Genomic DNA, 22,738 nt, shown 5'->3' on the forward strand with positions numbered 1-22,738 from the left:
TGCTGACTTGACGGAATTTTGACTTGTACTTCTTTAACTTTGAAGAGGATTTATAAGACTGCAGGGTCTGGGAATTAATTTATTTCAACATTTTTGTTAGCAGTGGGAATTACTTACTGAATATACACAGATCTGAAGGAATCAAGGAAAAGACACCATCAATACTTGCCAAGTGCGTGTGTGTGTGTGTGTGTGTGTGTGTGTGTTAAAAAAAGCAATATTGTAAAATGAAAGCCCACATGTAAAAGCGAAGGCTAACTCACAAACAAGTTGTCAGAAAACAAACTTAAACTTTCATACATATTTCATTAATTTCAGTGTGTATTTCCCAAACATCGTTTTTTTTAACACTGTATTTTTATTACTCCTCCATCCATACATCTCCTGTATCACATTGTCCAACAAACAACTGTCTCATGTCAAGTAGTACAGTAAATATACTGTTGAAAACAGCAAAACAATGGGCAATCAATGAGAATACTTGATGGATGTGAATTCCAGTTTTATTTGTTTTTTTAAAACATCCATCCGCCCATCCATCCATGATCATCTGTTTACCAGGGACAGGGTTGTGGGGGCAGCAGTCTAAGCAGGGATGCCCAGGGAGGCGTCCTAAACAGACGCCTGAGCCACCTCAGCTGGCTCCTCTCGATGTGGAGGAGTAGCGGCTCTACTCCGAGCTCCTCCCTGGTGACTGAGCTCCTCACCCTATCTCTAAGGGACCGCCCAGCCACCCCATGGAGGAAGCTCATTTCGGCCACTTGTATCTGATATCTTGTCTTTTCGGAAATGACCCAAACCCTGTGGTCCCCAAACCAAACCCCCTCCGGCCCCTGGCTGCACCTAGAAATTCTGTTCATAAAAATTATGAACAGAACCGATGACCAAGGGTGGCCCTGCCTGACTCCAAACAGCACACACCAAAAACAACATGCACTGGGAACAGGTCCAACTCAAGCCTGGGTCATGCTTTCTGTCCCGCAGTGTGCTTTAGAGCGCACACAGATCACCGATGCCCATGTGCTTTCTTCCATGTTACGTTTTAGGTTCAAGATGGTTCGTGTTCCACACATGCGCACTGATCCATGCATCCTTCCTTGGAGATAAACAAGCTGCATGCACTGCAGCTGCTAGAAAATTTTTTAGGTGGAGGGCTTCATCATTCTTCAATATCAGTGCGTTTATAGCGATCATGGTGATGCTGTTGGCAGGCCTCCTCATCCCTACCGACAGGCTTTGCTATCTCAGTCCACAAATTTTTCACCATCTGGATGTTTTTGTGATTCTTCAAACCTGAATTATAAAGCTGGGGTTCCACCTGATGGCTTCCACAGAGTCGCTCTTCAAAGCTGGCGTCCATCTTTGTTCGCTTGCTGTGGCGCTCTGACACATGTGCAACCGGCGCGTTGAGGAGGACTGTACAGGTTTTCAACCCATCACAGGGCAACCACAGAAACACGCGAACGATCACATGCACACATAATTTAGATTAACCTTCCATCCATCTTTGACACCGCTTTATCCTGTGGGTCATGGGTCTGCCGGAGAAAATCACGGATCAATCCTTACAACGGGTGAGAACAGAATACACTGTCGACAGTCCATGACAGGACACACACACAGACGATCACACACACTAACATTCATGCCTATGGGCAATTTAGGGTCACCAATTAACCTCATGTGCACATTTTTCGATTGTGGGAGGGAACTGTAACGCTCAAAATAATAACACTGCAAGTCAAGGCATGGCAAGGCACATTTGTTATTGCACCATTAATCCACAAGGCAATTCAAAGTGCTTCACAAAGGCAAAGAAATACACAACTTTACTTCGAGATCCTCAAAATAAAACATGATGTTAAGAAAATACAACAATATCTAAAAGACAAAAGGGAAATAATTAAAGATAATAAATAGTTAATAAGTTTAGAATGAAGCCAATAGAAATGCATTTAGAATAGCGGACTTCATGCTTTTCCCATACTGATATTTTGTGTCCCAAATCACACACAATTGTTAGGTTCTCTTTTCAGAAAACCCTGCATATCAAGCAGTTCCTGGTACTTTTACAAACAATGTAATCACTCTGCGCGTCCAGCAAAGAAATAGTACATTTCTACACGACTGGAGGAAGTGCTTCACTACATCGCTTCAAAAACTGATCCGCGATAAATTCCAAGGAGCAATTTTCAACTCGTTCACACTTCTCTCCTGCAGGTGTAGAAAGAACATGTGAAGTTCACACAAAAAGGCCTTGAAGACCATAATAAAATCTTCTTCTTTTTTTTTTTTTTTTTTTTTGTAGAACAGTATGTGGGACCAAGAATCTAAAAAACAGATTCTCCACCAGACAATCAGCAGGCTGCACAGAGCAGCTTAATTGAGGAGCCTGAAATAGAGACTTTCTATTCAGGCTGGGGAAGCTTCCTCCCCCAGCAGCCTATCAGGGAAGACCAAGCCCTCACTTTGTTTGATGAACACTCTCACGGCAGTGAGGGAAAAAAAGGGACGCTATCACCAAATATCACAGAGATGCTGCATACTCATAGATAAGATGTCCGTGTGTGTGTGTGTGTTTGGACAGTTTTAATGCTGACACAAAGGAGTATGTCTTCCTTCAAGCCAAAATGTACTACAGCACCTGGGCTTTTCTGCTCCCCGCCAGCATCAGACTGCAGTTTTATATCTTAAATCTCAGTTTGAGGTGATGATCATGACCATGAGTGCATCTGGGAAATGGTGTTTTGAAAGCAATACAAGAGCTTTATTGTTTGTGATGCTCATTGCCAGTTATGGGGAGGAGATTATGTTTTCTGTACTATTGCGTGTGCGTGCGTGTGGTGTGTGTGTGTGTGTGTGTGTGTGTGTGTGTGTGTGTGTGTCTGTGTGTGTAGGTGGTCATTGAAAGTTTGTCTTGTGTTGTGTGAGCATTGCACTCTACTGGCAGCTGTTGGTATTACAAAAAAGGCTCCAGCTTGCGTTTGAGACAACCTTGGCTTTTCAGGTCTGCAGCACAATGAATAACCTCAACTCACTTTAGTGACATGACATCTGGTGCTCTGTGCTGCACAGTGAAAATAAATAAATAGATAGAAATAAACAGTAACACAGCTGCATCCCCCTCCAAAAGATCTGGATCTCCACAGACAAATACATTTTGTTGTTGGCAGCTGCTTATAGATAGAGACGATGTAGAAACTCAGTCTTGTAAATCAGAGAAAAACAGAGTTGTGGTGTAATATCTCCAATCACTCTTACTCTGGGTACTGTCGATTCTTTTAGCTGGAAGCTGGCTGTTATATTAGCTCATCTAGCGTCTGGAAACCCTTTGATTTCCCGGGTGACCCCAGCAGCTCAGTGACATTTCTATCACTTTCTCCAAAAAGCGCAGACTGACTGCAGCTCTGCTCAGCCCTATAGTGACTGTGCCACCAGATGGCACTCAGTAATGCCGTAATACCGCAAAGCCAGGAATCAGTGGGAGAGATGCTTTTGCTGGAATAATTAATCACAAGTGTTCAACTGGTGTTTTATTTGGTGACATTTAAAACACATATTTTTTTTTGTAATGCCACTATGTGAGAAAAATGACCTGAAGTGACCTCTTGGGATTTTCATTTTCTCTTGTACAATGTCTCTTTTTTAATCATATACTTTTTCTATGTGGCATTTGTGTAAGACTTGCTTTGTTGTTTCGGCAATGCAACTTCCCAATGTTTCCCTGTTTCTCTCAAACTACCAACAACAAAGAGTTAATGACAAGACAAGCACAGAATACATGAGGACATAGTTGTGCAACAGTTAAGAAGTTTGTGATTGTCATGAAATAGAGAAATCCCTCCAAAATTACACACAAAACATGCTTCTTCTGCTTTGAACTCCATATAAATTATCAAACACTGATGGTAGTTTTCCTCTTTGTCTTGAAGAAGGAGCTCTTCCTATCAATTCATATAAACATTCGTGACACAATTTCTGAACATAATAGACCGATTTAGAAAATTACACTGTGATAGTGATCGTGAATGAAATGGGTCAACCAGCTATAACAACCTCTTACAGAAATCCCTGTGAGAAATATATTCATTTGAAACACATATATTCAAGCTGTGATTCATGAATCATATGAAACAAATGACTGGTGTAAAAACTAGCCTGGCCTTCAAATGATCTTTTAACTGTTTTACTTCCATGTATTTCGTGAGTACTTTATAATGTAATATCATACAGAAGATATCAAGTCTAATTTTTTTTAAATTTCAATAAAAAATAGCAAAATAACTAAAAATTAGTTATTAATTATTAAATAAGTTTTTTTTAAGAAATAACAAGGTGACTATCTTATAACTTTTTAAGGATATTAGGAAATAATTGAATAAAAGAATCAGAATATTTAAATTTAATATTAACTCTACAGTTTATGAAAAATATCTTTATCATGAGTAAATAATAAACACGTGGTGATCATGCCAGCTGGTTGTGCAGATTAGCGCCCTCTATAGTGCTTTGTGAATATGGCACCACTTTTGAGTTTAAGTGTGATGTTGCTCTTAGATTTGAATGTTAGATTTATTTCACACTTTGCTTCTCTCAATATGATGCCGGTGGTATTATACATGGCACTTCATCTTGTCCGTAATCATCCTGTTTATTTGGGGGAAAAACTAGATGATCACAAGTTAATACTGGCATTATTACGGTGAAATAGGCAAAAACTTTCACGGTGTGGAGTTATGCGAGGCAAACACTTCATATATTGAATAGTTTTCCCTGTGAAACTTGTGAAGTCGTCGAAACGTGTGTAAAAGACACTCTTAAAGAACAAGCAGCAGGAGGAACTTCAGAAACACTAAACAAAGAAACCGGGACGCACAGGCTCCGCCCACCCAGCTTTAATCTCCGCTCTGATTGGTTCAGACGCACAGCTCCTTCTCTGCTATTGGTCGGTCAGCCTGTCACTCCGCGCTGTGCTCGGCCGTCCAGTGTTTCTCTCCCTTGGCATCAGCGGACTCAAATCAAGTGAAGGAAATCTTCTGACAGGAGAAAAAGTTCATGCTGGAGTTTCCAAAGACCTCGGAGGGCCACATGAAGGTAAGGCGACCCGCTGACAACTGTTTTCTGTCGGTTGCGCGAAGCTGTGTGCAGTCCGGAGCGGTTCGCCGCTTCTTTTGGTCCAAAGTGGAGGAAAAAAGAGAGAAAAAAAGATGTAGCAGTGGTGGTCCAGGCTGCAGGCCGAACCGGACTAACAATCTTAACATGTGTCTGATTTGTGCAGAAATACATGTACTCTCTGTTTAATATTTTTAACATAAAAACTTTCCTGCTGGTTAAAGAGAGTCAGATGACTCTGTTGGGTCTATATGGGAATGCTGGCTGATTTCACATGCTCCACTTATAGAATAACTTCTTAATTACACAACAAACACGTGAAGGTTGAAGACTTGCAGTTTCTTTTACTTGCATTTTCTTCTGCCGACGTTAAAGATCAGGCGTCAGAGGAAAGGGGGCTCAGTGAGGAAGTCACTCTGCAAGAAATTAGGTTGGCGAACAAATCCAATTTAGAGTCCAGACATGCTGCATCTGCTCCCGCTGCTGCTTAGCAGAACCAGGAGATCCAGCAGACCTGTACCCTCAGCTGACCCCGGCGGGCTGGGTTTGTGGGTCAAACAGGTTCCTCAGTCCCGCACCAGAGCTTCTGAAGGGGTGCAGAGTCAGTGACTTGTAAACCAACTTTTATAGAGTGGTTTCTGTAAAGCGCTTTAGGGGGATTTGGGGGATCTAAAGATTGCGCTGCGCATTTTACAGATACAAACGATTGAATGGTGGCAATCTGTCCATTGTGTCACTTTTTTAATTTGATGTAATGTGAGCAATCTAACATTTCCATTTGAAGCTGTTTGTTTACGCCCCTTCATTTTATCATTTAGTTTGCTTTACTAGTAATATATTTCACATTATTGTATTTTGATGTACAGTATTTGTTGTGAATATTATGGTTTTGTATCTTAAAAAAAAAAAAAAAAAACCTTAGTCGTTTTCTTCTGTTATCCAGCTTTTATTGAAGCTGGGGTGAAAGAGGTTCTGCAGTCTGTGGCCTGAATTAGTTCTTTTATTAGGGAACAGATTCAATGATTTTAAAACCTGCTTTTACACAGTTTCTTTGATCTGATGTTGTTCTTTTGATATTATTCTTTTTCATCAATATTCCCCATCTTCTATAAATTTGTTTATATTATTCTTTGGTATTTTAATTGCATCAAGTTTTTTGCCTTTTGTTGTAATAAATTGTCCATATTTTCAATTACATATATTAATAAAGATTATCTTCTTGGTTTTTTTTTCATTTAGATTCTATATGAGGTGGTTTGTTTCACTCTCTGTGTCTGAGTTTTCACTTATTCCTTATTAACTACCTTCTAAAACATACTTTTATAACTTTCTCAGACAAAGTTTTCACGTGACATTCTTTTGCCATTATTTTCCCCCACTTTTCATGTTTTTTTCCATAACATTTTGCTGTTTTTTTTATGTTTAAAACCTAATTATTTCCTTTTCTTCACTTGAATGTCAGTGTATTACTTCTTTCAAAGAAACCCAATGTGTTCCTGCTGTCACTCAGTTTGTTTACGCTGGCTTGATGTATTCTGATGACCCTGATTTGCCTGTTGAAGCATTCCATAAACATGGTTGTTAAATGTGTTTTCTTTATTGCCTGTTTTCTGTCAGTAAAACCAAGTAGAAGACAGGCTCGCTAAATCTAAGCAGATTTAATTTCTTTTCAGCAATTAAAACATATGAAATGGCAGCATGACTTATCTCTGGAAATTGCCTGGGTGACATTTGCTGTGATTCAACAAGAATTAACAGCTCAGACGCTCCTCTGGGATTTAAAAAAAAAGGGGGGAATATATCTAATTGTGCTTGATGGGATTACAGTAAGGGAGAAGTTTTTATTTACAGGGAGTCACAAGCAGCTACTCTGACCGAGGGCCTATCCACTGTGGAGTACAGCGTGTGTTTTCGAGGTAAACTCCGCTGTGTGTTTTTAATGAGTTTACAGTGTTGCAGACGAGGCACACGGCTGACCGGGCTTAAAACAAACATGGATAAAAGGATTACGGACACGGGCTTTTTCGTCATCGGATGTGGGGCTCGGAAAACGTGTGGGAATATTTGTGTTTCCCATGCTATCGCTCCATGTTTGTGTACCCTCCTGATAACCAACTCTAACTGGAGGGGTGGGGGGGGGCGGATTAGGTGTAATAATATTAAAATGATGAGGATCTAAGCAAAGTGACACATGTTGGCTCCTGCTGGTCCAGACCGTTCTCATAACACAACGCACACTCTTCTCTCAGTACGGTGGCCTGTGAAATTAGCGAGCAAGGCTGTAAACTGAAACCGGAGGGAGGTGTGCACACTAGTTTAATTAGCATTTTACCCCTGTGGTTAAGCCGCAGACCGTGAGCGCCGGTAGGGGCAGAACTAAAACGCTGTAAGCCCTCTTTGTGAGGAGACGCTGCTGTAGGCTGAGGGTTCGGGCCACCGGGGTCTCGACTTATTCCTCTTTCCACTTCTGCATTTCCACACTCAGTCATGTGAATGCAGTTAGTCACCGCACTGTTCAGCCACCAGATGATGCTTATTGAGAACGACGGTAAGATGCTGTAGACTTTTTTTTTTTGCTCACGTGTGAAAGGCCAGGAGCTTCTGTCTCTCATTATGCAACCAGAGCTCAGAGACATCAGCCCACCCGCTCCAGATGACTTCACGATGTGGAAAGTTGTGGCGACCACAGAGCGCTCAGAGCAGAGCGTGAGTCTGCTTAATGAACGCTCAGGTGTGGATCGCAGTCCAGTAACCAGGAGGTGGGGCCTGAAACACTGACTGGCTTGATGGCAGACTGTGGTGAAGTGTCTGGCCCGCTTCTACGATCTATTAAAGTGTTTGCACTGTTCTAACAGAGTTTCTTTACTGCATTTTGAAAGATTAACGGCGTGCACCAGCCAGTATCAACCAAACTTAGCAGCCAGACGTGTTTCTTTAGGGTCAGTTAAAAATGGCGGAAGGCTTGATGTAATTTTCCACTTTATGTGAGGTCTGACATGATGATATTTCGAGTGAAGCAGACCACATGATCAATTATCTGTTGAACAAGACGACATAAAAGTAACTATAACTTTTTTAATCTCTCTTTAGTCTCGTGCTATGCTGATACTCGGAGTACAGCTTTGTTTGACTTCTTGTTGCACTGACAGAAGAAACTCACAAAATGTGTTTACACATTATAATAGAGCGTGATGAAACAGAGGAACTTTGCAGAATGTGAATCAAGATATTAGCAAATGATAAATAATGTAGCCATCATAACGGAAGCAGAATTTTAGACTTGCATTTATTTGTGCAATGAAAACATGGTTGAGTATGTTCCTGATGAATACGATGAATATCTTTACCAAGCTATGAAATTTTTAGACAACAACATTCGTTTGGTTCAGGCGTCAAGCCGAACGTACTTTTGTTACGAAGAAGCCAGTCGTCGCCGCGCTCATCTACCGTGCACGTCCCTCCCGACGACTCTCATCTGAGAGACGTGCTTATAGCGCAGCAACATCAGCAGCTTTGATCCGATTTCAAAGGGAGGCCCGCATACGTTTTCCACGGGCAGAGTGCGGCTGGATGTTTGAGACAGAGACACCACAGGGCCTGTCAACAGAATCAACACAGCTGTGAGATTAGAGCCTCCAGGCTCTACAAAGAAACCACATCACACTTCTGACACTCAGTGAGCGACTGTCGCGGCAGCCATTACGAGGACGACACGCAGCGGGGAGACGAAACAAAGCGGTGTTACGTCGAGCGTTAGAAAGTTACGCTCGTGTCATCAGTCTTCTATACCGATGGAGCACTTTTCACATTCAAGTTTCCAAACTGCTCCGTTTGACGCCCGCTCTGTCAACATGTCCACTTGTTTATGAGCAACAGTGGGAAAAATATTGACCTCGTGTCTCAGTTGTCACTTGAGCTGCTCCTAACCACTTTCCTGAAGACAAGTCGGTGTGTGTTCAACGTAAACAAGTCCGCCGCCTCTTTTATTGAAAGACAGAAAATTGTTTCAACGTATTATTCACGCAGACTTTGTCTTGCAGAAAGACTCTTTCCTGAGATAATAACCACATGCCCACAGAAAGCTCATAAATCAGTGGACTGGATCAGATGTCTGTCTGGATGTCTGATTTGGGAGAATTACGGGGCTTTGCTGAAAGACTAAATGAAATAACAGAGGATTTTCAGTGTCTTGGGAAAACACGAAATGATGAATATTTTTTCCACTGTGTCTTATGGAGATGAACAATAATCTGAATAAACAAAGAGGAAAAAAAATTTGTTCTAAAAGGTAAATCTTCTCTCTTTTCATCCTGTTGTCTCACAGTCCAAACTGAACATGGAGAGTTTGACCAAGCCGGAGCTGCTGATGCTGTTCAGCATCCTGGAGGGAGAGCTCGAGGCCCGCGATCTCGTCATTGAGGCCTTAAAGGTACGTAGCCACAAATGATAACATTCCTCTAACATCAAACACTCAGGCAGGGTCCATTCAAAGCTGGTAGTTATTAAACAGCAGCTGCAATCGCATTAAAATATTAAGAGATGGCAGGTTTACTCTGCAGTGATAAAGTCTTGATGGAAGTGAGCAGCCACAAAAGAAGCCACATCTGCAGGCGTCACTGCTTGTTGAAGATAATTTCAGCTTTGTGTTATTTTCACTGCAGCATCAGTGAATTGTGTGTTGCTGAAGGCAGAAATAGTCTGCCAGGAATAATCATTTCGTCAACTGTATGAAAAAAAATGTACATCTTCAGATTCTTGCTTGATATGTTAACACGAGTGCATAAGAATCCGTATATGGCCGTCTGGTCTTGTAACAAATCGATATAAATTTAGTCAAATAAAGCTGAGATAAATAGTTAAAGAAAGAACTATTTGGCAGATTGTAATATTGTACTATGTAGGTTGGTTCAAATTGGTATGTCACACATTTTGTTTGTTGCATAAGAGAAATCCTTTGAAAAGCCTCTGAGACTATTTATATTACTACCAATGATGGCTGTAGATGTCTCGTTTGAGGAGATGCCCTCTGTGGCTGTGTTTACACTTGTTAGATTTGTGCTGAATAAACCATTTTAGGATGCGACTGCTGTGTTAGTCCATCTGAACTCTGATCATCACCAAATAAGTGAACAGGGACCATTTGAAAAGCAGAAATGTGAGCACGACGTGAACCAAAGACCGCTTAACAAACCAGATAATGGAAAGATCATAACTGGTGTGCGCTGTGAGGGAATCCCTGAGCTGTTCAGACGCTGGAGTCAGTACCTCACAGTCATACAAACACAATCACGCTTATGGGCAATTTGAAGTAACCACTGAATGAGTTCCCAGATGAAACCTCGGCATGCGAAGGGTGATCATGTAAACTCTAACTGAAAGCCTGGACTTGAACCTCAACCTAGTAACGCTTGCTGAGGCAAAAGCACTAACCACTACTGAGTATTCAAGGAACAAGATCATGCAAGAGCAAGCCGCCTCATCTCCTCCAAGCTTTGACTTCATTGTTTGTGCTAAATAATTAAAATGAACTGAAACGTCGTCCTACTGGAAAACTGTTCCAGAGCTTTTTGGACCACCTGTCTCTCCCACGTTGTACAAAGTATCTTTGTTTTGCCCAAAGTATTTCCCGGCAGAGTTTTGGAACGTTGTAGCGAGAAACCCAAACTAACAAATAGAGGAAATGAATAAAATTATTTGAATAAAAGATTTATCACCTTGAGACACATGAGAAAACACTTCCATAGAGTTGCATTATGTCTTGATAATCTCAGTTCTCACTTCGATGTAGGGCAACCCCATCATGAACCTTTTTTATTGTGTTTCATTCAAAATAATGTCTCCAGTCTTTGTACAGGAGCGCTCTGTGTTCGCCGCAACTTTGCACGAGGAGGAAATGGCATTCAACCAAAGTGACTGATGAAGTGATGGAAGCTCTTTGTCATAAAAAGAAGACTTTTATAATGTGCAGACCCATCTGTCTGCGACTGTAAAGCTGAAATTCCTTTGGGCTTCTTCAATTTACTCTCAGCAAAATGCTGTCTGTGCCTCCAGAGAATTGAGTGAATCTATTCAGGCATTTTTCCTCATGTTGATGTAAGTCATCCTTTTCATGGGCTGGAATGAGTCGGTGCACCAGTGACCTTGCATGTATCAGAAATAACTGCAGTGTGCAGCAGACATTGTCAGTTCGACCAGCTTCAGCGTTAAGATGTCTTACTCTGCAGGATTAATGCTGCACTTCAATTAAAGGATTGCGAGGCTATTTTCCCGTGCTGTGTCCTTTGCTATGTCACGTCCTGCAGGCCCACTCACCAAGGCTCTCTTCCACTATCGAAGATGCATTTCCACGTAGTGCAATGAAGTAAATGATTGCATTCCTAAGACTTGCACGTGTAATGTTCTATAGCTGTACAGCCGTCACATACTTGGGAGTACATTTCACCGTTTTTGTGTCAAATGCACCGTTGAAAAACCAAACCAGAGTGGTTAGAAAAGCAGCCCCTGTCAGAGATCCCGCTGCTGAATGTTCATGTGTTGTGTCTGGACCACATTCCTGCATCTCCCCCTGGGATCTGACCATCTAAGGCAAGAAGAGTTGCAGCACTCCGAGTGCCTGGTGACTCAAAGTGAGCGAGAGTAGGAGTGAACAAATAAACACTGGCCTTAACTGGAGCTGGAGGGGAATATTGCTGTGCTCCTTTCATAGTTCCTCCTGTTAACCCATTCAGGACTGCAGTGCTGCAGCGTCACATCTTCCCAGCTTTCATTGCAAAGGAAATTACAGATCTGCAGGAGAGTGAATTAGATGGAGACGGGTGAAAACTGAAAGTTAGACTTACATTACCAGTACTCAGAATACTTCATTTGTCTTTTGTGCAAAAGTTAAAAACAGCCTCATACCTTTCTATTCTGTTGTGGTGTTAAGGAATTTACTGTGTGCTCTATGGTCTTGCCCTCACAGGAAAGATTGTTATCACTAAAACACTGCCTGCCGATGCTTCTGTTTAGAGAAGAACTAATTGGGCCATGGTGTTTAATACAGAGTAAAACAAAGACATTCATGGTCATCAGGGGGACAGATGATCATTTGTTAACCTACTGATGTAGGTATATAGATATGCAACTTCAGGAAGATCTGTTAAAGTTCCTCTAACGGAAAATCCATAGAAAATGCACAAACTGCAGTGTACACTGACGTCCTCCTGGAACTGTAAAAAGCAATCACACTTGATGACGGCGTGTTTGGTGTTGTTGCCGTTTGCTGTTTGAGGCAACATCCATTGTCTGTACCAGTCATAAAAGCTGAAGTCCAAATAAGGTAAATGAGGGGAAAAAAGCATATGTTGTGATTGTTGTCAACAATTTGTTGATCTTTCATATTGCACCACATTAAAATGCCCTCTACTGGACGATCACCAAATCAACGTATAGTTTCTCCAGTTTCCTCCCAAAGCGAGCGTGTGTAGCTGGCTGTGGTCATTCTGTGACGGACCGGTGACATGTCCGTGCTGCGGCCTGCTTTTCCTCATCGTTAGCTGGATTGGCTCCAGTGTCTCACGACCTCATGCTGGATGAAGTGGTATATAAGATGGATATATGACTGGTCTCCTGGTTTATGACTTCTTGCCCGCAAAATGAAGGACTTTAACATCGTTTTCAGCTATGATTTGCTTCATTTTAGTACGGAGGGACTTAAAAAGCAATTATAGAAGTTAGTTGAGTCATGTTGCTTTTGTCTGTCGACACTAATGAGTCATGGCTACCGACAGTGGCGTGGGATTAACGTTCATCTCCAACAGAAATCCCCCTCCTAATAACAAAGCGCACGTTTGGATTCCTTTTGATGAACTGTCATGTGTGATGAAGCGTTTACGACTTGGCTTTGATGTCTTTCCCGAGTGGTTTGAAGTGGAAGAGGCCAGCTGTTTTCATCTGCACTCTTTTTCTCTGTTTTTTTTTTTTTTTTTTTTAACTCCCTGAGATTCTTATTAGTGATTTTCTACCAGATGTAGCGTGAGTGCAGGATGTGAGGTTGGTGGTGTGGGTGTTTTTTTTTTTTTTTTTTTTTTTTATTGGTACGCTATATGTAATTACGCTGAACTATCAATGGCATTCTAACTATCCGCTGCATTTTTTTTCCTCCTTGTGACTCACTCCTGCAGCTGCTCACACTGGCTTTTTCAAAAGGAAGTGAGTCGCTGGCAACGCTTACATTTGGCACACAGATTTCTGCAGCCGTCCAGGACTCCTTTTTGGTTTGAGGAAGAAGTGAGAGTCTTCAGTTTAAGTTAAAAGGAGACTCAGATATGGAAATGAGTCTTTAATTAGCTGTCAAATTCGTGGGATGTGGTCAAGTAAAACTTCCACATTTTCATCTGCTTTAAACAGCCTTCCCTTGTGCACAGAAATAGACTTTGTTTTTCCCAAATCCGAGATGCATCAGCTGATAGGATTCAGTCTCGGTTAATGTAGCATTTTATTATTATTCTGGGTAGTGTTTTCCCAATATCCTCTTGCCTTAGCAGAGAATATTAATTACATGCATGAGGATTTGAGACTCTTGAGCGGTTTGCCAAAGCAGCTTTGAAATATATAGGACTCCTGGGATAGAAGTTCACACATCACCTTCGCTTTGTCTTAAAAAAGATCTTGTTGCCAACATCGCACAGATGAAAGACTCCAGGCATGTGTCAGATGAAGATAAGCTGGATTTGAATCAGTGTAGCCATGGCACAAAGACGGCTTCCCAAGCAAACGCACACGATTTGCCAAGAACTGTATCCAACAGACAAAGGCATGAATAATGAAGTGAGACTGTGATGCATAACAGCCATTCACCAAACAGTTATGGGTTTTGCACACATCCAGTATGATGTAATGAATGAGCTCTGGTAGATTTGGGTGCTAAGTATTAAGTAACGTTTGCTGTAATCCCCCATTTCAGTCACAGAGCGCTCTTTGCAACAGTGAAGGATTGATGCGGAGGAAAACAGCCTCCCTTTGTGGTGCAGAAGTGCACATCATTCTGTCCACTGAAGGGCCGGGGAGGAGTCGGGGGGGGGGGGGGGGGGGGGGCAGCACTGAGAAAGAGAATAAGAGGAGCTCAGTCTGTGTATGAGTGAACTTTTGTGTAACGGGGGTCTTTTGGATTTGGAAGAGGGGGAAAATCCTGACAATTTAAAGACCAATTATCTACTTATGGTAATGTGAGCAGTGTGTAGAGTGAATAGATATAAAACAAGAAGAAGAGGAAGAGGAACAAAAAAAAAAAAAATCATAAGTTTCATAACAAGTTCCCCTTCTTTTAAATAGGTAATTATAAACGATGTGTTTCTTAGGCCAATGGCAGCTCTGCCAGAGCTTACATCCATTACGTTGGCACCAAAAGAGGGAACTCTGATCCAAATCTGATATCTTTGACCGTGAAGTGACACTTCAGTGGACGCAGCCATTGATGGGAACAGCAGTGGATTCGAGGCCAAGACTGTAGGTAAAGCGAGGTAAAAGCAGTATCAAAGCAATGATTCTCAGCCCAGGGTGACCCCCTTAGTGGGGGTGCCAGAAAAAAACCCAAACAACACAGTTTCTATATTTAAAATATAGAGCAACAATGAAAAATAAAATATATACAGAAAAATAGCATGAAAGCATAATCTCTAAACTATCACAGCAGTCAGCTCAATTAAAGTAGTATCAAAAAATGTAACGTTAACATGTGGTGTGTGTGCAGACTCATTCACACCCTCAGCCAAATATTGTTTGCACAATATGGTATTATAGCAGCAGAACAAACTATCATCAAGTACGTTCATCCGTCAATTTATTTGTGTCTTGAAAACCAGCTTTGTATATGTAGTTAATGATCTCAGCCGTGGTGTAAATGAGCATCTGCGTGTAGATAAATATGTGCTCTACCCACATGGAGAATTGCACGGCCTGCAGTCACAAGATATCAGTCAGTGACTGATGTGTTGACTTGTGATGGGGCTTTTGACAACACACACATTCGAGGCGCATTTCTGAACTCTCCCGGGCGCCCCGCGTTTTCCTGTTTCACCCCTGCGCGCCGTTTGATCCGCCTTTGCACCATCCTCAGCAGACTGGATCAAATATCAGCGGCGAAGCCTCGCGGCCGTGCCCTCCTCTCTTTGTGCCAGATGAAGCTGAAGATGTAGAAAATGACAATCGCAAAGCCTCTGATGCCTCGCGAAACATTGTTTGAACCGGGCTTTTCTATCCGAAGCCCTTCATCAGTGCGTCCTGCGTTTTTCTCCTGACAATTGCATAGAGTTAGCCTCGACCTTAACTTCATGAGGAGGATTTTAATCGGATTTGGGAAGCCGTTTTTCCACCGCCACACAATCACAGTTGCTATATTTAAGGATATTTTCCCGTGTTGGGAACAAATCTGCTTTTGCATGTGAGCGCCATTGTTTCAGTTCTCACTGCAATTGTGACTTGTGAGCTAAATATACATTTTTCCACTTCATTAGAGGTGCACTGATATGCTATGCACATTGTGTGTAGTAGCTGGCATTTGTCATGTTGACCGATAGACATTATATTAATCATGCTGTCCGTCAGTGTATCGGTGCGGCAACATATTGACTTAAGTTACTCCGTAATAAATCATTTGAATTGGTTTTAGACGTTTCACATGAGGGGGAAACGTGTGCTGTGTTTGACCGAGCTCCCCTGAACCGAGGTACCAGAATAAATATAAAAAGATAAAAACACGTGGATCCGATTAAAAATGGTGCTTTTTGGGAGTAGACATGCTGTATGTGGGTGCTCAGCTGGAGCAGGAACCCACACAGGCTGTGTGAGAACAGGGAAACGAAATGCCTGCATGTTGCTCTGCGGGCCTGTCCACACTCCTCACTACACTTTAAACTTCTCACGTAATCTTGGTATCAGTCTTCAGGAGCTCTGTCCTCACCCTGCCAGAGAGGATACTGTTCTCTCTAATCTCCTGATCCTCTTTTGTTGAAACCTCACTAAGACATGCTGCCAGCTTTGCTACAGCTCCCTCTCTCTCTCTCTCTTGCTCTCTCTCTCTCTCTCTCTCTCTCTCTCCTTTTCTCACAGCCAGCCTGAAGGCATCTGCTGAACCTGAAAAGTCTCGCTGCCATTATCCCTCCTTTGTCATGAGTTTAACACAGACCAGGTCTGCATTGGCAAAGGAACAGTCCAGAGCAGCTGTCCTGCTAAAGATAGACAGATTCACACACACACACACACACACACACACACACACACACACACACACACACACACACACACACACACACACACACACACACACACACACACACACACACACACACACACACACACACGCACCATCTGTTGCTCCTTCCTCTAACAACTCCAATTTCCCCCTTTCTTTAAAACATTTCCCCTCTCTATATTCCCCTTTCTCTATCTGCTGATAAATTTACTGTCTCAGTATCAGAGATACTGATTCTATTGTTTCCTGATAAAACAGGAGCGAAATAACAGCTTGCTCCAAATAAAGTGTCAGTACTGCCTGGGATTTATCACAATAACTGAAAAACTGTCACAGTCAGCGCTGTGGACTTCTGTCTGTTAGTTTTTGAAAACGACACTTATTTGAATTAGTTCAGCTGGGAGGAGATAAATACACTCTGTTATTTAAAAAAAAACCACATTTGTTATTTTTGTATCCACTTTTTTTCTGAAAGTTTTTCCAAATTATAAACTTCAAAGAATTTGTCACAGATCAAATGGAAGAAAGTTTCATGTTGTGAGAAAAGTCTGACTGCATGATTTTTCTTAGTTCCAGTTTCAATTGGAACCTAGAACATTTTGCCAAATTAAAAGAACTCCATTGAAAAATAATAATTTGATATAATTCTTGTAATTTTTGGCTATAAACAAAGAAACGGAAAGAACACCAGGTCAAAACCTGAAGTGTCTTCCACAAAGTTGAAAACTAACTTTTCATTTCATACAGATACAGTAGTTAAAATTAATTTCCTTGCCTCCTCCACAGGGTCAGCGCAAAGAGCTGTTCATCCAGGAGCGCTATGGAAAGTACAACCTCAGCGACCCCTTCCAGGCCCTGCAGAGGGACAGTGAAGCTGTCGGGGGTCAAACCAAGGACCCCGGCTGCTCCCCGTCCACCTCCAACCCTCTGGTGGTTCTCAAGCTGGTGGTGAGCCACTGCCGGAGGATGCAGGAGAAGATGCTGGCGCAGCTGGCTGCTGCCGAGAGCAGACACCGGAGGGTGAGGCCGTACGCCTGGCGCTTAATTAACTCGTACAGTTTAAGAAAGCAGTGTTTTAAGAAGAAAACTGATAAAGAAGCTTTGGTCCAAAAAATTAATTAGTTGGATCACTGCTCTATATCAGAACCTTTTGCTCTCAGTTTTATTTTTTTTTTCTCATTACTTGAAGTTAAAAACATTTAAATGAGCCGTTTCCAAGTTTCACATGGATGTACAATTAGTTTACAGGTGTAAGGCAACGGACATGAATGAAGAAAGATAAAACTGAGCTTTTTCAGATGTAACAGACAAACCCAAATCCTGTTTTTATGGTGTTTTTAGTCAGTTGACTATAATCGAAGTGATATTATGCAATAACTAACCATCTTAACAAGCAAAAGCTTAAACTTGGCGATACTACAGATTTAAAATGACATTTATTTTGTACTGCCTTGAACATTAAGAAGATAAAAGTTGTTCCTGTATCTCTGTGTCCCTGCCGTGTTTGTCGCAGGTTATTGCAGACCTGGAGGAGGAGCGGCGGCGGCACGCCGAGGACACGGCGGAGGGAGACGACGTCACTTACATCCTGGAGAAAGAGAGGGAGCGCTTACAGCAGCAGGTACCCCGTTAATTAACCACTGCCGAGCAAACTCTCCTAATATTTGTCCAAAAGTGGGTTTTTAATTAATGGCTTACTGAGGAATTTGGTGTGAACTCTAATCTTCTGTTTGTGGAAAGCAGGTGAGGTAATGCGTTCAAGTTAATTAGCAGCGTGTTGATTTTGCGTCTGGTCTCTGTAAATTTAGCTGGAGTTTGAGCGGAGCCAGGTCCGCCGGCTGGAAAAAGAACAGCGGCGGATTACCGACCAGCTTGAAGAGGAACGGGCTCAGCACAAACAGCTTTCCTGTGCTCTTGCCAAAGAGTGCAAGTGGGCGAGTGCCAGGGCTCTGGAGGAGGGTCACCGGCTCACCGAAATGAGCCGCAAACTTGACAAGGTATTATTACCCTCCTCGGTCCAACTGGGGAAGTTTTATTTTTTAGCGCCTCAGCGTTTGCAGACGTTCCTTGCCGAAGTTCAGAAGTCTTCAGGAAGACTTTTGTTTCTCTTTCAGGAAAAGGAGGCTTGTCAGGCTCTGAGAAAAGAGCTGGAGGATGAGAGGAACAGAGCCCTGAGGATGGAGGCGAGGGTGGAGGAGCAGCTGGCCGAGTTCGACACGGAGCGGGAACAGCTCCGCTCCCGCTTAAAGAAAGAAGAGGCTCACTGCTGTCAGCTGCAGCAACAGGTGATCATTTTGACACAGTTACAGCTACTTTGGTGATTACTACAGATCAGAATTTAACCATTAATTTAAACATGACAGAATACATCCATCCTTCCCCTGTACTGCTCTGTTTGATTGTTTGGTTCTCGTCACTTGGTTAGAACGTCAGTGAACTGACCGTCTTCGTCAAATCTGTCCAACTCAAGGTTGCAGGGGTCACCACTTCATCGCAGGGCAAACACACAGAAGCAATCACACACTATTTACACCAAATTGCAAATTTAGAGTGCAAAAAAATACATAGAAAGGTGCCTCATTCATGACTCGAAACAGAGATTCTCTCACTGTGAGGTGAAAAAGTCCTGGAGTTTCCAGATAATAACCCGCTTGTACCCTGCCTGGCCCACCACCACCATTACATTTCCCTGCTGTTCTCGCACAGGAAACTCATCAACAGTATCTTTGAAATGCAGAAAACAGACATAAAATCAATTTATTAGTCTCTGAAAAATGAGTCTGCTTGTTTTCCCTGTGCTCTATTGTAATGTGAATTGATGAATTATCAGTGGAGCGACATTTAGACATAATAAATTTTTTTCTTTTAATTAAAAGAAAGCACAGGAAGGAAATCTCCATCTGTAAACATTTCCTTCATGTTATTGAAGTTTAAAAGAAGTAATTAAATGAGAAACGAGAACAACAACATTTGACTTCACATCTGAATATCTTTATTGTTTCTGTTGATGGTTATTATGCTTTACATTGATATTACATACATGTTATGCTCGGGATTCCTCTCTCAGCCCAAAAACATTCATTTGAATGTGATTGGTGTCTCTAAAACTGTCTGTAATGGACTGGAGACCTTTTTATTAAGCGGTGTGGAAGACAGATGAAGGGTTACAGTGATGATCCCAAAAAAAGAGAGAAAAACATTCAAAATCAAATCATTAGATTGTCCTCGGAGGATATTTCATTGTGCTGCTAATAAAAAACCTTTTTCTTTTTTCATTTTGTACCAGGTGGAGGAGCTGAAGAGGAATTTGGACGAGGTGACCGTGATGGAAGAAACCAGAGGAGCTACGACGGCTCCTGTGGAGGCAGCAGGGCAGGAGTGGGCAACTAAAGTTGTTCGTGGAAAGACACTGATGGACTCGATGGAGGTGGAGGACACTGAAGCAGACGAAGCGCAGCCGAAGGTCAACGGCCATCATTGTCTGGCGGAGGCAAACAGGCATCACAGCTCGCCCGGCGGCCTCTCAGAGAAATGTCTACAGAACGGAAGTGAAACTCCACCAGTTCATCACACGTCGTCTGTCTCCCCCGCCGCGCTTCCCTCCTCCCCCTGCGCCTCCCCCGTCCTCGCCAAGCACTCACCCGGCAGCCCGAGCCCCGGGGGCTACCCGTCCCCCTACCAGGCCGGGATCCACCAGCGCTTCCACGCCGCGCGCCACAAGTTCCAGGGTGCGGCCGAGCCCGAGCCGCAGCCTCAGCCCGTGCAGCCCGCCCTCCTCCCCCCGCCGGCGAAGGAGGGCCCCCCCGCGGGCTGCGGCCCCTCGCAGGAGGCCAGCCCGGTCAAGCAGATGGCCCGCAGCACCGTCACTCAGGTCCTGTCCCGCTTCACCTCCGTCCAGCAGAGCATCGCCCCGAAGCTGGCCGCGGCCAACAACTCGCCCTTCGGCACGGACTACCGCAGCCTCGCGGCGCCCCTATCTCCCGTCATCGCACGAGCCGCCGGGGCGATTCCCCAGGGCGTCCGATCGCCCACCGTCTCCCGGGCGGACAGAGGGAACCCCCCGCCGATCCCCCCCAAGAAGCCCGGGCTGGCGCAGGCCCCCCCGTCGCCGGCCGCGGTGCCCAGGTCCGCCAGCCACTACTCCGACGGCCCGTTGTCGGGCAGCTGCGGCCTCACGTCCGGCCAGGACGGGGTTAAAGAACTGGACATGGTGGTCTCATCCAATTAAGAGATTGGTGTGTAAATCAGTCAGCTGCTGCTCCGCTCGCCACGTCATGACCGTCTTTGTACATAACAGGATTTATACCGTTTTCTTATCCGAGCAAAGGTCCCTTCAAACACTGTTGTACTATTTGTATTTATTAGATTTCTATTAAATATGTGCAGAGGCAGTATTTCAGGTAGTGATTAAAGGGCTGGTACTAATAAGTATTTTAGTCTTCAGAAGGTGCCAACCGTGTGTCTTCGGCACGCTGTACTGTTACTTTATGTCTGTTTAATGGAGTCATTCCAAAGAAACCTCTTATTACCTGAAGAGATATTTTATTCCTGTATGTATTCCAGTAGGTTCCTCACTGTTTCTATCAAATAATCATCTTTGAAACAATTTATACTATAAGGTGTTTGTTGTATCTGATACTGTTCAGTTACTTTTTAATCAATGTTTTTTTTTTTTTGTTATTCATTTAAGATGATTTTACACAAAAGATAATATGATCTATGCCGTCCAGATTGTTTGTATGACTATCCTGTTTTTCCTAAATGCTGAATAGTTATGAGAATCTAATAGGCTGAGATTAAATGCAGGCGGTGATGGACACTTAGCTTCAGATTGTTCTGCCTTTGTCATCTGGAAGAAACTTAAACACATCAGTTTCTTATTGTCCACTGAAGCTTTGATTGAGATCATAAACCAGGATTGGTAATCAGATCATTTACGGTACTCCATAGATTGGAATGTGATGTATTTAATAAATTTATCCTGGACATTGTCTGATTTTCATCTCTTTATTTATTACTGTCACAGCAGTCACAGAGATCTGGGTATTAGTGCAAATAGTGGTAATCCGATGAGATAAAGCTGCTAATGTCTGTGGATACAAAAGATTCAGTGGCTGGCACAAACAGACATCCGTTTATCTGTATAAACTTTATCTGGGGGAGGACCGTGGGGGGCCAAAGCCCATCACAGCTGGCGAGAGACGAGATGCAGAGCGAAGTCCCAGAGAGAAGGCCGTCACATATTTACACTGTTAAAATTTCACAAACACAAATCGGCTCAACATCTGTGCCCCGATCAGCCCTGCTGGATACACATTCTGACAGGATGTGACATGAACACACAGTAATATTTAAATATTGTTCAATTACTGAGAGAATTACTTATTCTGAAAAATGCAGTCGAATCTTTTATGTTATGTTTTATGTTGAGGTTTTTTTTTTTCATTTTGTTTTTGGAGACAATTGTGCAGTTAAAATCAAAATAAATCCATACATCCAACTTGAAAATGGCTATGTTAGAAAAAAGACAGAAGGATGGCTTATGCTAAGGAAGAACACGTAACCAGCAATAGTTCACTTAGGGAGAACATGCAAACAACATACGGACAAGTAAATCTATCACAGGGATCCTTGGTGAAAGGAGAGCACTAGACCTCCTCAAATGCCTTTTGTCATTTTGGATTTTTTTTTTTTTTTTAAGAAGAAAATCATGAATACAAATCAATATTTTAGTTCAACAGATGGGTGAAATTCTATATTAGAAAAAAAAAAAAAAAACCCACCGACTTTACGACTTTACGTTTGATTGATGCATGGATAATTGTTTTGTTTTTTTCTAAAATCCCAACTACAAATAGCCCTGAACGACCAGCGCTGTGCTTCTCAAAACTGTCCACCAGAGGTCAATGTTTGACAACTCGAAGCATCAAGCTGCCTCCATTCTGCCAGTCTCCCATTAATCCATTCATTCAGTCGTTTAAGTCAGTCATTCATTCATTACACATTGTTTACAGACTTGGGATGCATGTTGCTGTTGATCTGAGTAAATGTTGGGCGATAAGGGCAGAACCATCACAGAGATGATACACCAACTCAGAGCAATTCAGAAACAGGCACGGTTGTTTCTCACTTTGTGCAGTCAGAGTAAACTGTGAAAACCCACTTAGCGTGAATGAAGTTTGCATGTTCTTCCTGTCCCTGAGCTGGCAGTGCTTACCACTCGCTTTCTTTTCCACTCATGAGTCTGTCATGCATGCAATAAATTAGATGTAAACATTTAAAAATCGACTTTATTCATCCAGAAAACTCAATAATTATACAAAGTAGTTCAATATGTTCCACTGCTGGGGTTCTTCACTACAGTCCTGGAGGACCTTGCCCTGTCATCAACAAGTA

At 42.6% G+C, this 22,738-nt stretch overlaps 1 protein-coding gene across 1 annotated transcript; it reads left to right on the top strand.

Annotated features, from left to right (window-relative positions):
• The first annotated feature begins 5,006 nt into the window (after nucleotides 1–5,006).
• Nucleotides 5,007–21,339, top strand: LOC115389243 (CTTNBP2 N-terminal-like protein). The gene is made up of 7 exons (XM_030092726.1): nucleotides 5,007–5,094; nucleotides 9,437–9,541; nucleotides 17,129–17,362; nucleotides 17,856–17,963; nucleotides 18,151–18,339; nucleotides 18,457–18,627; nucleotides 19,629–21,339. Exons 1-7 carry the CDS (start codon nucleotides 5,056–5,058, stop codon nucleotides 20,568–20,570), a joined length of 1,788 nt encoding a protein of 595 aa, XP_029948586.1. The 5' UTR covers nucleotides 5,007–5,055; the 3' UTR covers nucleotides 20,571–21,339.
• The last annotated feature ends 1,399 nt before the right edge of the window (nucleotides 21,340–22,738 follow it).

This window comes from Salarias fasciatus, chromosome 5, assembly GCF_902148845.1.
Source record: "Salarias fasciatus chromosome 5, fSalaFa1.1, whole genome shotgun sequence".
In the NCBI taxonomy this organism is placed as follows: domain Eukaryota; kingdom Metazoa; phylum Chordata; class Actinopteri; order Blenniiformes; family Blenniidae; genus Salarias; species Salarias fasciatus.

Bases quoted from the DNA above. Each gene is read 5' to 3' on its own strand.
- LOC115389243 (XM_030092726.1), top strand. From the start codon at position 5,056: ATGCTGGAGTTTCCAAAGACCTCGGAGGGCCACATGAAG. The intron at 5,095-9,436 runs GTAAGGCGACCC...GTTGTCTCACAG, and splicing joins CCTCGGAGGGCCACATGAAG to TCCAAACTGAACATGGAGAG. The intron at 18,340-18,456 runs GTATTATTACCC...TTTCTCTTTCAG, and splicing joins TGAGCCGCAAACTTGACAAG to GAAAAGGAGGCTTGTCAGGC.